General features: G+C 49.0%; 3 protein-coding genes across 3 annotated transcripts; 1 reads left to right on the top strand and 2 right to left on the bottom strand.

Annotated features, from left to right (window-relative positions):
* Positions 1-1,500: 1,500 nt before the first annotated feature.
* KD926_000217 (sugar porter family MFS transporter) lies at positions 1,501-3,939 on the bottom strand (the record flags this gene model as incomplete). The annotated part of the gene is made up of 3 exons (XM_053104152.1): positions 1,501-2,714; positions 2,774-3,447; positions 3,707-3,939. 3 exons carry the CDS (start codon positions 3,937-3,939, stop codon positions 1,501-1,503), a joined length of 2,121 nt encoding a protein of 706 aa, XP_052952550.1.
* Positions 3,940-8,030: 4,091 nt separating this feature from the next.
* Positions 8,031-12,892, top strand: KD926_000216 (lysophospholipase Plb1; the record flags this gene model as incomplete). The annotated part of the gene is made up of 12 exons (XM_053104151.1): positions 8,031-8,082; positions 8,145-8,802; positions 8,893-10,078; positions 10,719-10,765; positions 11,187-11,335; positions 11,386-11,493; positions 11,550-11,660; positions 11,728-11,833; positions 11,888-12,050; positions 12,097-12,179; positions 12,230-12,439; positions 12,508-12,892. 12 exons carry the CDS (start codon positions 8,031-8,033, stop codon positions 12,890-12,892), a joined length of 3,258 nt encoding a protein of 1,085 aa, XP_052952549.1.
* Positions 12,893-13,171: 279 nt separating this feature from the next.
* On the bottom strand, positions 13,172-14,731 carry KD926_000215 (putative xylosidase/glycosyl hydrolase; the record flags this gene model as incomplete). The annotated part of the gene is made up of 1 exon (XM_053104150.1): positions 13,172-14,731. The coding sequence occupies one exon, from the start codon at positions 14,729-14,731 to the stop codon at positions 13,172-13,174; it is 1,560 nt and encodes a 519-aa protein (XP_052952548.1).
* Between the last annotated feature and the right edge of the window lie 166 nt (positions 14,732-14,897).

Genomic DNA, 14,897 nt, shown 5'->3' with positions numbered 1-14,897 from the left:
GATCCCAGAGCAGCTATTGTACCGACTATCCTTCTGTTTCTTGTTCGCGCCCAGTATTTTTGTTTGAAATGACATCTAACCATTCCGTCATGCTTATATCTTTGAAGGTCCCGCGGCGCTGTGGGCTTCCACATTTTGGTTGTTGTTCTCTGCATTTTCTGCGACGGCGAGTTGGTAATGTATGGCCGGTCGCTTGATCCTTGCCCTATTTCTCCAAGTAGACAGGCATTTGGAAATTCCCACAGCAAATATATCGTTGGCAAGATTTGAGCCGATAATGTATGGCTTCATCAATAGCCATGGCGAGAATATCTTCCCATTCGGTCTCCAGTTCTGATTGTCAATGCGCCCTTCGCATCTGTCAACGCTAAATATGATGTTGAATGACCCCAATATTTGATTTTCGGATGATGGTTTGTGAGCCATGGATGAATCCGTGCCCGTTCCTCGCCGCATAGCATAAGTGAGTCTCCAAGCCAATAGGTAACGGTTCCCGTTGTAGTCTGATAGAACAGGATTGCAACGAGATCATCTGTCTCTGAGAAGGCGACAGGCAAACGATAGCCAAAGCAGATGATACAGGGGCTGCATGCTTGTTTATTGTTTCGTAGGCTGAACGACACAAAGGGAGATGGATTCGTCTTCCTCTCTCTGATGCTGGAGAGCCTCAGTCACCCTCATAAGCAGGGGGTTTTCTTTCCTGATAGCCCATGGTATTCGACCGTTGGTGATCCCAGTATATCCCGCTTGTTTGAGTGACAAATACATAAGAGGGTAAAAGTCAGCAAGACTTAAATCCACTGCAAACCACCGTGAATGATAGTCATACCGGTAATCGCCCAGATGATGCCGTTGTGGGGGAGTGGGCCCTCTCTGATGAGTTGCAAACGAAAGCAGTCATACTGCATAAGGGGTTGAAGACGGACCCCATACTTTCACTCATATCCCCAACAGCGTTGTCAACAGAATGATCGGATTTCGACGAGTGTGAAAGATGGGAAGACCTTATAGAATTAATGGAGAAACGAGTGAAGCAGGTCAAAAAGTTCTGACTGCAACAGGTTACGATATGCATTCAGCTCGCAACGGAATTGATTCAGGTCTCGTGTGGTGCCAGACGTGAATTTGGCTTCAGGATACGCAAATTCACGTAAATGGCAGATGGCCTACGCAGTCCTTTCGACAATTTTTTCTTGGGGATTGAGCAAGCCCCTTCTTATTCACCGAGGCGAGGTGGTGAAAAACGAGGATTCAAAAACCTCAAATCATGTTGCAGTAGATTTGAAACTTATATATCTAGTTGAGAAGTTGAGAAAAAATGTCTGATGTTCTATAGAATGAAAGCCTAAAGAAGAAACAAAGCAAACAAGAAAAGAAAAGCAAAACCAAGAACTGGAAATTTTGCCGAATGCAGAAAAGGTGATGTCAAACTGGGTATCAGAGCTCCGTGAAGATAACGGTTTCTAACGTGAATGCATCAATATCTACAAGGCTTCAATATTAACGCAATCCTTCGTGGTGGGTGGGACCCTCCACTTTCTCGGTGGATCTGACGGTCTCTTCGTCACTGCCGATGCCAAAGTAGCGCGCCAATTCACGATCAAGATCCTGTCCCACCAGATGAGGCATTTGAGCACTCTGTTTCACTGGCGAGATACCCTGTGCACTGGCGCTGGCAAATACGACGTCCAATTCCTCCAAGGTGCGACCCTTTGTTTCAGGGAAGAAGAAATAGACGCAGGGAATCAGGGCGGCGTTGAAGACAGCAAAGATGATGTAGGTTTGGTAGCCTAGGTTGGCGAAGGCAGGAGGCGTAATCATGACGATCAGGAAGTTGGACATCCAGTTCGAGCTGGTGGACAAGGCATTGGCTTGGATGCGGATCCGGAGATTGGTGATTTCCGCTGGATATAGCCAGGTCATACCAAGCCAGCCGATGGCGAAGAAAGAATTGAAAACAAATAGGAAGACAGTAGCTGTAATGCCGTAGCGTGTCTCGAGCTGGGGAGCGCCGTTGTCCAGTGTAGTACCGGTGGACACCGTGCCCGCGAGAATGGACATGGAAGTCATCATGCCAAATGCCCCGATCATCATCAACTTCCGGCGACCGGTTCGTTCGATGAGCGGCAGCGCTACTAAGGAGGCTAGGAAGTACTCAGTCCCGTTACAGGCAGCAAGTAATCGAGCCATATCGGGTCCGAAGCCGAGGGAGTTCTCGAACAAGAACGTGGCGTAGTATGTGATCAGGTTGATTCCGCAGATCTGTTGGAAGAATTGCGCCACCATGGCTAGTGCTGCTCGACGGCAGTTCTGTGAGGGTCCGTTGGTGAGCAATTCCCTATACCGGAAGGGACCGTCTCGACTCTGGGCTTCTAAGGCGTCTTTGATGTTGCGTAGTTCCTCCTCGACGGCCGGGTCGTCCTCTGGCTTGTCTACTAGACGAGCGGTCACGTCGCGGGCTTCAGTGTGACGACCCTTCATGATCAACCATCGGGGAGAGTCGGGGAGATAGAGTAGACCGATCATAACGATGATCGTGAAGAACGACTGGAACATCAGAGGGAAGCGCCACCTAACCGAGCCCTCCAAGAAGTAGAAGCCGTAGTCCACCCAGTAGGCGATCATGATACCGGCGGAAATCAGGGCACCCGACAGCATGATCAGAACGCCACGTTGGTGAGGGCGAGCGCATTCGCTCTGCCATGTTGGAATAGCTGGTTAAAATAATTAGTATTGGCTGCGTGAGATATGTTGTGAGGAAGGGAGAGCGCACTGGAAGTAACCATGCCGTTCCCAATGCCGCCAACAACACGGCCAGCAACAAACAACCCGTACTCGAAGCAAGCCACCTGCATGATAGTTCCAATGATCATGATCAAAGATCCCCAGAAAGTGGACGACTTCCGGCCCCATTTCTCTCCATACGCCAGAATTACCAGCGAGCCTAGCCAGCACCCAATCTGATAGATGGCGACTCCAGCCGCCTGGGTATTGGCATCTCCTTTGCAATGATCGGGATGAGGAATGGTGTTTTCCGGGTTATCCAGCCAGCAGAGGTCGTTAGATTTCTCTCGTGGGGTCATGAGAGATAGGGTCTCTTGGAATGAGTCTAGAGTCAGGAGAGCGCTGAGTACGCCCTGGTCATATCCGAACATGAGGAAACCACAGCTGGCAATGAATCCAATAGACCAGTTCAGTGTCCTGCCAGCCAAGGCTTTGCCACGGTACTTCCATTCCGGGAGCTCTTGCATCCATCCAAACCACTTGTCCATTGCACTACCACTTCTGGAACGCCGATGCTCATATTTCATACGCTCCTTCTTACTGGCATTGCGTGTTGGGGAAGAATCGGACGACTGATCTTGCAGGTGCTGCGAGTGGGGAAAGAGGTCTCCTCCACTTTTCACGTTCACAGATGAATTCGACATGGTGAAATAAACGCCGTGTCTGTCTTGGTGGTGTTCAGCGAGAAACAAAAACCAGCTTTTACCCCAGATCGAGAGCAACTTCATCTGGGGTAAAGGGGCCCATATTTATACACCGACGATCAAGGCTCGACGGCCTGCCATGTACCACTCCATGGACTTTGGAGGAGTGCATGGCAGACAGATTCTCTCTTGCTTGGCTCCAATCCCCCAAACGCAACTTCATACTCCATAGTTCAAGTCGACGACAGCCGAGATGGTTCCCGAGCGCCAAGACTTACCGACCGGGTTCCGCCATGACAGACTTGGCGCTGAGGGCGCGGGTTGGCCGCATTGGGAAGTCCGAGCGGCAGCCAAGGCTTGGCCCGCACCCCACCAGTCCCCCAGCCCTGCGCGGAACTTCGCTCGGGCTGAAGAACGCTGGCACGGCCGATGTCATTTTACCTGTTTTCAAGCCGACCGAGCGCGCGGCATACGTGGTGCATTTCATGAATATTCTCGGAAATTTGCTCATTTCCAGCGTTTGGCTACCCTCCAAGAGCGCCCGGGGGTTCCGTATGGCCGCCCGAGGGACACCACCCCGGGCATTGCCGAATGGCCATACCACATGGCGCGTTTCTCACGCGACTTAATATCTCCAAGTAAATATGCTGGATACGGTCTGGATATCGACGGACGTATACACGAGAGTCCACGGGAGACAGACCGCACTAGTGATTTTCTCTGGTCGCTGCTCAGTTGCTGCCTTGGAAACATTGTCACCTCTCAAAGGGGATGGGCTATATCTTCCGAGAACCTGCTCTTTGGAAAGATCTTCCCTCAATCGCATTAGCGCTCTCTATCATCAAATCAACATCTTACGATCTGCTCACTCGGCTGATTATGATACAGTGTAGCCAAGTCTCGGCATCCTTGCACGAGGAGCAATACGCGGCCGTGTTAAACACCAATGGTATTACTTGTTGTTTGACTGCAGCTCGTAAGCAAGCGACTACTCTGGATGTGTCGAACGCGTGCAATTGTATGACTCGAATAAAGGCAAATGCTGTCGCGTACAATTCTCGCTCCGCATGAGGCTTGGAATCCGCCGAACCGTCACTCGTATGCCTACCACACCTTCATTGACCTACGCAGCAGATCCTGTACTGATTTGGAGTAGCACTATTGACTCTGATGTCATCTGTCGTGGTATCCATTCCGGGAATAAACACCTAGTAGATCCTTCTCCTAGCGCGTATAGCCTTCTGGCCCGAAATCTACACCCCATTCACACGTGCTGGGAAACCACCTGTCGGGTATGAGACGATCCTGTCTATTCTTATTTTCTTATTTGAATTTTTTCCCTGGATTTGTAACTAGATGCATTCTAGTAATACCACGAAAACCGATATAATCGACGTTTCAATGATATCTCTTTAGTAAACTGTGACTGTGCGGCCTACATCGCCCCCAAGGCCCACTTCCTACAGTTCCTTATTATGCGGGATATTATAATTATGCGCCAATTTTTATATTTTCTCCATGACTCGATATACGCTTTTCCTGGGCCCCATGGTCTGTGGCGTGGTCATCGGGCTTACCACTGCCTGAGCGCTTGACGTCTTGGTGGACAGCTCTCTCCTTTCTTACTCTAGGACAGCCGAGCTTCTACATAGCCAACCGGCCAGTCATTGCTTCTATTCATATTCGGGGTAGGCATTATATGTCCGCTCTGCCCCTTTTTCTTCCCTTTCAAACACCCAATCATCGTAGCTCACCCCAGCATGCTGATCCATCTTCTCACACGATCGGTAAATATGTATTACCATTCTAGGTCGAGTAAGGAACTCCACTGTCTTCACTATGAGCTATCGATACTCATGTACTAAGTACAGCCTAAATCATGCTAACAGTATATATTCCAAAACCTCAGAGCTGTTCGAGAACTGGCGTTTGCAGAGCTCTGCTGCCCAGGTCTCTTGGACCACTCGAATCATGAATTTCCTCATCATTCGTGCATCTTTTCGTGTGCCTTTAGTAGCTACATGTTTCTTGGCTGTGTATATCTTAGGACAATATATCATCTCAGGGTATATCTCATAGGGCTTGCCTTATTTAGCATTGGCCTCCTTCCACCGAGATCCCGGCCCGCCGCTATACAGGGAACCCGTTGTCGCAAACGTAAGAGTCTGGCATTTTGATACCCTGGCATTTTCCTACCACGCATTTTGTATAACCTCACATACGTTGGGAGACACTGTTTTCATCCGTAATAGTGAAACGGGTTCACTGCGAGATCATCTTCTCACGATGCAAATTGGGTTCATTGCTAGTTTCATGACTTGATTGAATCCCTGCTTCAAATATCTAGTCAATGGCGCATAATCACACACGCTTATCGGACTTGTTCTATTTATCATAAGTTCTTGAACTCGATGTTTGCCAAACTTGGCCAAGCCAGGACAAGTATCACTAGGAAGAAGGTTCGAGAAGCGCGACAATAAACATCTTCAAGCAGTGATAAGCGAACAGTATCGGTTCCAGTATATGTGGCCGATTGACCCATTAAGAACCCTAGAAAAATTAATACCAACAACAGAATATCGCGAAATGGATGAAGAATGTTTTTTTACCAATACAGTCTAGATTGACCATACTTTGTCCCGCTTATATTGAAGTGTTTACGAGGTAGATCACCAAGGTTAATCGATCAATTCTCCGCGGCCCCACGCACTAGATCAATGCTCGACCAACAACCATCAGGAAATTACATTTAGGCTACCGTCAAATGGCCTGAAAAAAAAATCGAAGCAAGCAGCGGAATGCAAGAAAATTGTGAGGATTTGACACACCAAGAAATATTCGAACGGCAATAGTTGCCGATTCATCCTGACTAGTAAATGGCAAACGCACTAAACATTTCCACTTCGTACTCATAACGGAGACTGTGGCTAGTGCTCCCTTAATTTACATCTAGGCAACGTGATTATTGATTAACGACCGTGGATATCGACGGATTCGCCGAGTGATGATCCTGCGTTCAACTAGTTTCCCATGCCTTTGTTACTATATCAGAATGGAAAATGGGATACTATGGTTTAAAAAGCACAGACAGATGAGCATCGTAAATACCATTCCTTATCCAGCTACTTAGAATATTGAACCCTTGCTCTTTTTTTGATGCGAAATTGAATCAAAACATTGACAAGCACGACAGTCAATCTTATTGTCCACATACATCATGCCGTCAGCATTAGAACCCCGGGATTGGAGTTTTTCTCTATTTGCATGCTGCTCTCCTATTGGTATATGTAAGCTCGCCTCTTCTCATGGACTGAAATTTCTGGTCTTCCTCCCTGTGAGAATACCGCTAATCAATCATACGACCAGGTCTACGCAGCTGGCTCTGTCCCTGCGTACAATATGGAAAAACCCAAGCCCGGCTTAAGGACCCTTACAAACCATCTTACAGTTGCTGTAATTCAGATGTATGTACCCTCTAAGCCTAACATACGGAACTATTGTGACTTCAGTGGTACTGATACTGACGACTGTTCGTACAGTGTATAATCTGGACAATAAGCAACCTCCTTCTCGGCTGTGGTTGTCTTCAATTGTGCAAACGGAGGGCTATGGTAAGCAAGTTGAACATCAAATCTTCTTGCTGCGGAGATTGCGTTGCAGCCTGCTTTTGTCCGTGTTGCGCCTTGGTGCAGGAAGGGAAGGAGGCGGATCGGTATGTCCGGTCCATTCAAGAAGGGTATCAGCAGACGTTTCCTATGACATATCCACGAAGATAATCGGCATGAGTTGTTATATTTCTGTACCGATAATTCTAACAAATAATTGATTTTTCGTATTCGTTCTATTCGTTCATTTTTTATTGTAAAATTTTGGTAAATCTTTCAAGTACTTGAAGTATTCGTATTATTCTCAAGCCCACCGCATAAACCGTACACTGTGATAGGAAAACAAGGCACATCCATTGCATTAACATCTTATGTCAATGACAAGATAAAATTCGCACCATTCCATAACTTAAAGCATGCCTTCCTAAAAGGGACCTCTGCAAATTAGCTAGTTTCAAGCATCCGCTAGCCCTAGTAAAAACTCCACCTGCGGCCCACGCCCTACGCCCTGTTGTCTACCATCCGAATTATTCACCGGTACATGTGGCGTAGCCGTATTCCTCGAGAATTTTGAGAATTTTCCTGATGCCTAGTCCTATATGTCTTGGCAAGAGGGCGGGCTACAAAAAAACACGCTATTTGGCACTAGAGGACTATCGGACGGAATATCCCGACTTGCCATATTAATCGAGAGGGCTATGGAAGGATCTATGAATGATCTTTTTTGTATAAGCTAACCCAAAGCATACCATTCATCCATGCCAATGGGTGGTAATATCCTACCCTGGTCTGTAGTGGAATTTAGGTGCATATGGAAAAGTTGAAGCCTGGTTTCATACCCACTATGTCTCAGTGAGATCTATTGCATTGAGGACCTACGGTAGACTCGGTTCACTTTTATAAGATAGAAATGCAAACCCATCTTTCCGCGATGTAGCAGCTTTTGCCCGTACATTCTTTTCCTTTGTCATAGAGTTGGGGCAGCATTTCTTCCAAAATGAAACCTTCTTTCTTCCTCAATGCCATCGCACTGGCTGGTGCTTTCTCTGGTGGGTTGAATCCCTATAATGAAGAATCGTGCAAATTCTAACTGGGATATTTTGAATCGAAGGTGTCTCATCGTTGCTCGGAGATGATCATATATCTGTTGAGCAGCGCTCTCTTCCCAATGCCCCGGATGGCTATACTCCTACCGAAGTCGAATGCCCATCCAGCCGCCCCAGTGTTCGAAGTGCAGCAAAGCTCTCATCCCACGAAACAGAATGGCTCACCCAGCGTCGGAAGAAAACCTTTGACGCCATGAAAGACTTTTTCGGCCACGTCCAGATCAAAGAATTCGACGCACTGTCCTATCTCGAAAAGGCCGGGCATGATATGGATAATGTGCCAAACGTCGGCATTGCTGTTTCCGGTGGAGGATACCGCGCTTTGATGAATGGCGCCGGTGGACTCAAAGCGTTTGACAGTAGGACTGATAACTCTACTTCGTCCGGGCATCTCGGAGGTTTGCTTCAATCTGCGACTTATTTGTCTGGTCTCAGTGGTGGGGGCTGGCTACTGGGCTCTCTCTACATGAACAATTTCACCACTGTTTCTTCCCTACAGAGGGATAAGGAGGGTGCTCCCTGGCAGCTTGAGCATTCAATTCTAAAAGGACCCGATGGCAGTGGCCCGCTCATGACGTCTACTTTGAAGTATCTGGAACAGATTCGAGATGCTGTGAAGGAAAAGGAGAAAGCTGGTTATCCGACTACTATCACTGACTATTGGTAAGTCTCTTCTATTTTATACATTAAATCTAGGCTAGGCTGCCATCTGCCTTGGAATATCCATCAATGCTAAAAGCACATTCCTCAAAGGGGTCGCGCGCTCGCATACCAGCTTATCCACGCATCCGAAGGAGGCATCGACTTCACTTGGTCTTCGATCGGCAAGTCACACAATTTCCAGGAAGCCAATATGCCCATGCCTATCCTTGTTGCTGACGGCCGTAATCCCGGAGAGCTCCATGTTGGCGGCAACGCCACTGTATACGAATTCAACCCTTGGGAGTTCGGCACGTTTGATCCCACTCTCTTCGGATTTGTGTCATTGGAGTATCTGGGATCGCGATACATCGGTGGCAAGCTACCGAGCAAAGAAAAATGTGTTCGGGGTTATGATAATGCGGGATTCATCATGGGGACTTCTTCCAGCCTGTTCAACCAGTTTCTGCTCCAAATTAATTCCACGGATATACCGGAGGCAGCCAGGGGTATTTTAACGGGCATCCTGGAGCTGGTTGACGATGAAGAAAAGGATATTGCCAACTACACCAACCCATTCTACCTCTATCCCGAGTCGAAGTCCCATTACGCCAAGTCAGAATTCCTCGCCGTGGTAGATGGGGGTGAAGATCTGCAGAACCTCCCTTTGCATCCACTCATCCAGCCTGAGCGCCACGTTGACGTGATTTTTGCTGTGGACTCATCGGCCGATAACAACAATTGGCCCGACGGAACTTCGCTTGTGGCCACTTACGAGCGAAGCCTGAATCAGAAGATTAACAACGGCACTGCATTCCCCGCGATTCCCGATCAAAACACGTTTATTAATCTTGGCCTCAACACACATCCGACCTTCTTTGGTTGCAACAGTTCCAACATCACCGCTGGAGACGCGCCTTTGATCGTCTACCTTCCCAACTCTCCTTATATGACCCACTCTAATGTTTCTACGTTCGACCGGAAGTATAGCAACACCCAACGGGATGCCATCATCATGAATGGGTACAATGTCGCTACCATGGGAAATTCGACTCGGGACTCGGATTGGTCAACATGCGTTGGATGCGCCGTGTTAAGCCGTTCTTTTGAGCGCACGAATACATCGGTGCCCAGCATCTGTGGTCAGTGTTTTAATCGCTACTGCTGGAATGGTACGACAGACAGCCGCAAGCCGGGTTCTTACAACCCGGAAATGGTCCTCAAAGAAGAGGATATCACTAACTCTGGTTCTGGGCTCAGCTACCCTTCTCAGTGGTTATCGACCATGTTGATGGCCATGGTGATTGCATTTGTATATTAGTTGGCTCTTACATTATTATCCTCAGGACTGCCAAAGTACCAATGCCCCTTTTATCCCAACATCGTGCGTTGCTTGCACATACCAGCCACGTCTCATAGGCGCCCCCCTCGTTCATCCCTCATACATTGTGTCTTTTCTTAATACATTCGCTGCATTCCTTTTCCTTTGTAATGTTTGATTTTGCTCTATTGATCTATCTTTCTTTTTTATCATTTGCTTCAACTCCCGTCATAATTCTCCCATTCCTTGTCTTGGTATTTTGCTTTTCTTCTTGCTCTTGGCTTATCCAATGTTCGCTATAGCAACTTAGCGCGAAAACTGAAGAGCAATATTATTTCCATCTTTTCTACCATTAACGCCTCTTTTTCAAGTCGGCTCATTTCCCTGACTTACTCTTAGATTGTGATATATAACGGCTACAGAAAAACATAACAATTATAATAATGGAAAAAAAAAAAACCAAAAAAAAAAAAAACCCAACTCTTTCTGTACACCGTTGGAGGAGGTACCAAAGTGTGGGACTATGGGTCAACTAGCGAAGTGGGGATTCACAAAGGACGAAACGAACACGAAATGCCCGATTTGGTTCTGAATATCTTCTTGCACATTTCTTTTCCAGGTTAATGGAGCAAATAAGCCCATGGCCCATTTTCGCAGCGATATAAAGTACGTGTCGTATCTCCGACACCTCAACGGGGTCCTCCTAAAATTCCCGAACGATCTCGAATCGCCATCAAAGAGGGGTAAACGAGACCGCCACTTACTCTGCAGCTACCCTACAATGCCTAACACTGCAGCTTTTCTTGTCAAGTATCCATGCTGGGGGGTGATAGGAGCTAAGAGAGGGGTGTGATCATGCTAACACTGCACAAATCACTCCGACCGCTGCGAAGCAGGGATGTTGATAGGAGAATTTACCCGTGCTTCATGCATGTCATCGACGATCGCAGCCAGACTTGGATGCTGCATGACTTGGGTCTCATTCCCGGATAGTTGAGCTTTCGATCAGAATTTGGATTATCTTACACATTTGCATCAGTTGTCATCCAAGTGCAATTTGACTGCTCCGACTGATCATGTCTCGCAGCTCTATCAAGGCCAGCGACAATGCCACTCCCGTGCCCTCTGAGGAACAAGATCAGCCAGATCTCATCTCAGCGGGATCGCAGCACCTGCAACGCCGATTGAGAGGTCGAGAGGTCCAGCTGTTCGCGGTTGGGGGAGCTATAGGTACATGTAAGTCAAATGCTCTTATTCGCGATTGGACAGTCTGCTGATATACGCAGCCCTGTTCGTGCAGATGGCTGCCGTTCTGCCCAAGGCTGGACCAGCGGGCTTGTTCCTCGGGTTTGTCGCCTACGCGAGTATTATTTTGAGTGTGAATCAATGCTTCGGTGAGACTTTGTAGAGATTTGAAAGAGTCCGGGATGAATGTTGGCAATTTTTCCAGCGGAAATGGTTTGCTACCTTCCGGTCCCCTCGCCTTTTGTCCGATTAGCAAGTCATTGGGTGGATGATGCCTTGAGTTTTGCGATGGGATGGAACTTTTTTCTCAATCTCGGTGAGTTCCGTCTAGTATTCAGGGATGAAAGTTGAAAATTTAGTCTTACTGTTACTGACGCTGTCAGCATTGGGAATTCCGTATGAGATTGTCGCAATCAATGTCCTGCTGACATACTGGACTGACAATGTCCCGGTGGCTGCTGTGGTAGTAGCATGTATTGTTCTATATGCGTATGGTCTTTTCCCACCGTATCCCCTATGTTTCATGTTAATTATGAGACGCAGGTTCCTCAATATCCTAACTGTGAGATACTTTGGCATATCCGAGTTCTATTTATCAATTTTGAAGATAATTCTCATGCTAGGCTTGATGATGTACACCTTCGTCACCATGATCGGCGGTAACTCGAGGCACGATGTATATGGATTTCGATATTGGCGGAACCCGGTTTGTGATCCCTGACAGAGCGTTGGACTGGGCTGATTGAGAACAGGGCGCATTTGTTTCGTATCTTGTCCCAGGAGATACTGGACGCTTCTGTGGAATTCTGGCTAGCATGGTGCAAGCATCGTTCACGTACGATCTAACGGAATCAGTTATAATCTATCACCGCTAATGAACTCCAGCATGGTCGGACCTGAGTACATCTCGATGGCAGCCGCAGAGGCCGAGCGACCTCGAACCGTCATGAAAAAGGCATATTCCGCGTTTGTCTGGCGATTGATGTTCTTCTTCATCGGCGGCGCTCTCTGCATGGGTATTGTTCTTCCATACGACGATCCCGTGCTTGCCGCAACCCTAGATGGCACCCGAGAGGGCAGTGGTACTGGAGCAGCGTGCGTACTCTTTCCCCTCTTTCTCTTTCTCTTGCGCATATTTCCATCCAAGCTAACAAAGAAGACAGGTCCCCCTACGTCATCTCCATGAACCACTTCAACATCCACGGCCTCCCCTCCCTCGTCAACGCCCTCATCATGACCTCCGTCTTCTCCGCCGGGAACAACCTCGTGTTCTCCGGCGCCCGCATTCTCCTCGGCATGGCCATCGAAGGCCAAGCCCCGGCCTTCCTGGCCCGCTGTAGCCGCGCCGGGCTCCCCTACTACGCCGTCGCCTGCACAATGGCCTTCTCGGCCCTCGGGTTCCTCCAAGTGAGCAACAGCTCCGCCACCGTCCTTAACTGGCTCGTCAGCATCATCACCGCCTGCTACCTACTCAACTACTTCGGCACGTGTATCACCTATTTGAATTATACCATGATTGGGTTCTTTGTGGTGGCGTTTGTGTTCTAGAAGGTGGTGCGTAGGTCGAAATATGTTTCGCCTAGGATGGCGGATTTAGGGCTCTATGGGTTGAACGCAGAGATTGATGCGTATGAGGCCTGTTTTGTGGCGAAGAAGAGAGGGAGGGTCGCAAGGGCTTTTAATGGGCTTTTTGAATGAATGTCCGCTGGCTTTGCATGAGTTCTGTTGTTTGGGATATAAATCTATTTCTAACTCTGTGTGTGGATCTGCGACTTATATTCACTCTTGATCTTAACTACAGGCACATTTTATACACCCAAGACTTCCTCACTCAGACCCCAACTCAAATTTCTTCACCGTAACCTGCCCCCCAAGCTCCTCCGTCGCATAGTTGAAAATTCCATACCGATATCCCAAAAAGAACGGCCAGTCGCTATTCAACGTCAACTCGCCGCCCAATTCAGTGAACGACGATCCGTCTGTGCTGTACGCAAACGACCCCTTCCGCTCAGTCCCAGGGGTGATATCGATCGTCGCGCGCAACCAAATCCCCTCCCCGGAGAAGCCAGCGCCCGCCTCCTCGCTGCCTTTCGATTTCGTGTTCCAGTTCGAATCCATCGACAATCCACTCGTCATGCTCACTCGAGACCCTCCCTCGTCGCGCCGAATCCCGATCCACGCGGACGTGTCCCGGAACAGCGACAGTCCGGCACGATCGCCGTCGCTCATCTTCGAGATATCGAGATGGATCGTGGCGCTGGACTTCGGGCCGGGAATCCGTCGTGTGAGGGTGTTTCGTGCGGAGTAGAGATCGTCTGTCATGGTTGCTGTTTTCAGAATCAGGCCGCCAGAGAGAGACCATTTCTCGTTGTCCGGATTGTGGTTCCATTCCCATTCTGCGCTGAGAGTTGACTCTTCGAATGTGTAAGAAGTTGGGATCGGGGTGATCGTTTTGTCGGTTGATACGAAAGGCAATGGATATGAAGAGCCCCAGGCGCCGTTGTCTAGTGTCACACTCGGCCAGCCGTCTTCGTCCCATTCCACCGGCGCGAGTACCGGAATGCGACCACCAGGATACGCGTCAATAAAGGCCATGTAGTACCAGTCTCCTGAGGGGGTGTCGACCAGGGCGCCTTGGTGTGGACTCCCTCCTCCCGCGACGGGGGCGTCGACTCCGATAACGACCTCGCGCAGCTCGTATGGACCAAAGGGCCCAGATATAGATTTCAGCACAAACTGGTCGCTTGCGGGACGCGTGAGCCAGATGTAATGGTTGCCGTTGATGTTGTAGAATCGCGCACCTTCGAGGTATCCGATGTCAGCGGGCGCGCGGTACACGACCTCGCTCTTGACTTGGCTGAGTCCGTCCTCGGAGAGCTGCGCGACGGAGATATTGTACTTGTCGTAGGCGACGTACATGGTATCGTCGGTGTCGACGAGCAGTCCGGCATCGTAGTAGCAGGTCGGGATGGTGCCGGATTTCTTCCACGGTCCTTCCGCTGTGTCGGCGGTGTAGATGTACGTCGTGCTGGAGTCGATGCAGCCGAGCCAGAAGAAGGTCTGGGTGCTGGGTCGGTACTGGATTGTCGAGGCCCAGATGCCACGCACGTATGCCCGTTTGCCGTTCTCGAGTGAGTAGTCGGAGGCCCAGTCTAGTGTGGGCACGGAGTGGCCGATGTATTCCCAGTCGGCGAGGTTGTAGGACCGTAGCACGGGGGCTCCTGGGGAGTAGTGCATCGTCGAGGCGGAGTAGTAGAATGTGTCGTTGACGCGGATTACGTCGATGTCGGCCAGGTCTTCCCAGAGGACGGGGTTGGTGAACGTTCCATCCTGTGCTAAGGTGAGGGCGCTCATGCCCAGCAGGGCGAGAACGCTTGTCCACCGCATGCTTTGTGCTGTATGTATGTTATTCAATGGGATTTTGGCTTAACTTCAATCGGACCTACCTCCACGCAGTATTTATTCATGTCACTTCTCTATCCCACCGGCCTTGGGTATCTCGCGATATCGCCTTGGCATACGACATTTCTCCACAGACAGAACCAAGATACCA

The sequence above is a fragment of the Aspergillus affinis genome (genome assembly GCF_023601865.1).
Source record: "Aspergillus affinis strain CMG 70 chromosome Unknown NODE_105_length_128453_cov_87_050859, whole genome shotgun sequence".
Taxonomy (NCBI): Eukaryota; Fungi; Ascomycota; class Eurotiomycetes; order Eurotiales; family Aspergillaceae; genus Aspergillus; species Aspergillus affinis.
This window is presented reverse-complemented; position numbering and strand designations above follow the sequence as displayed.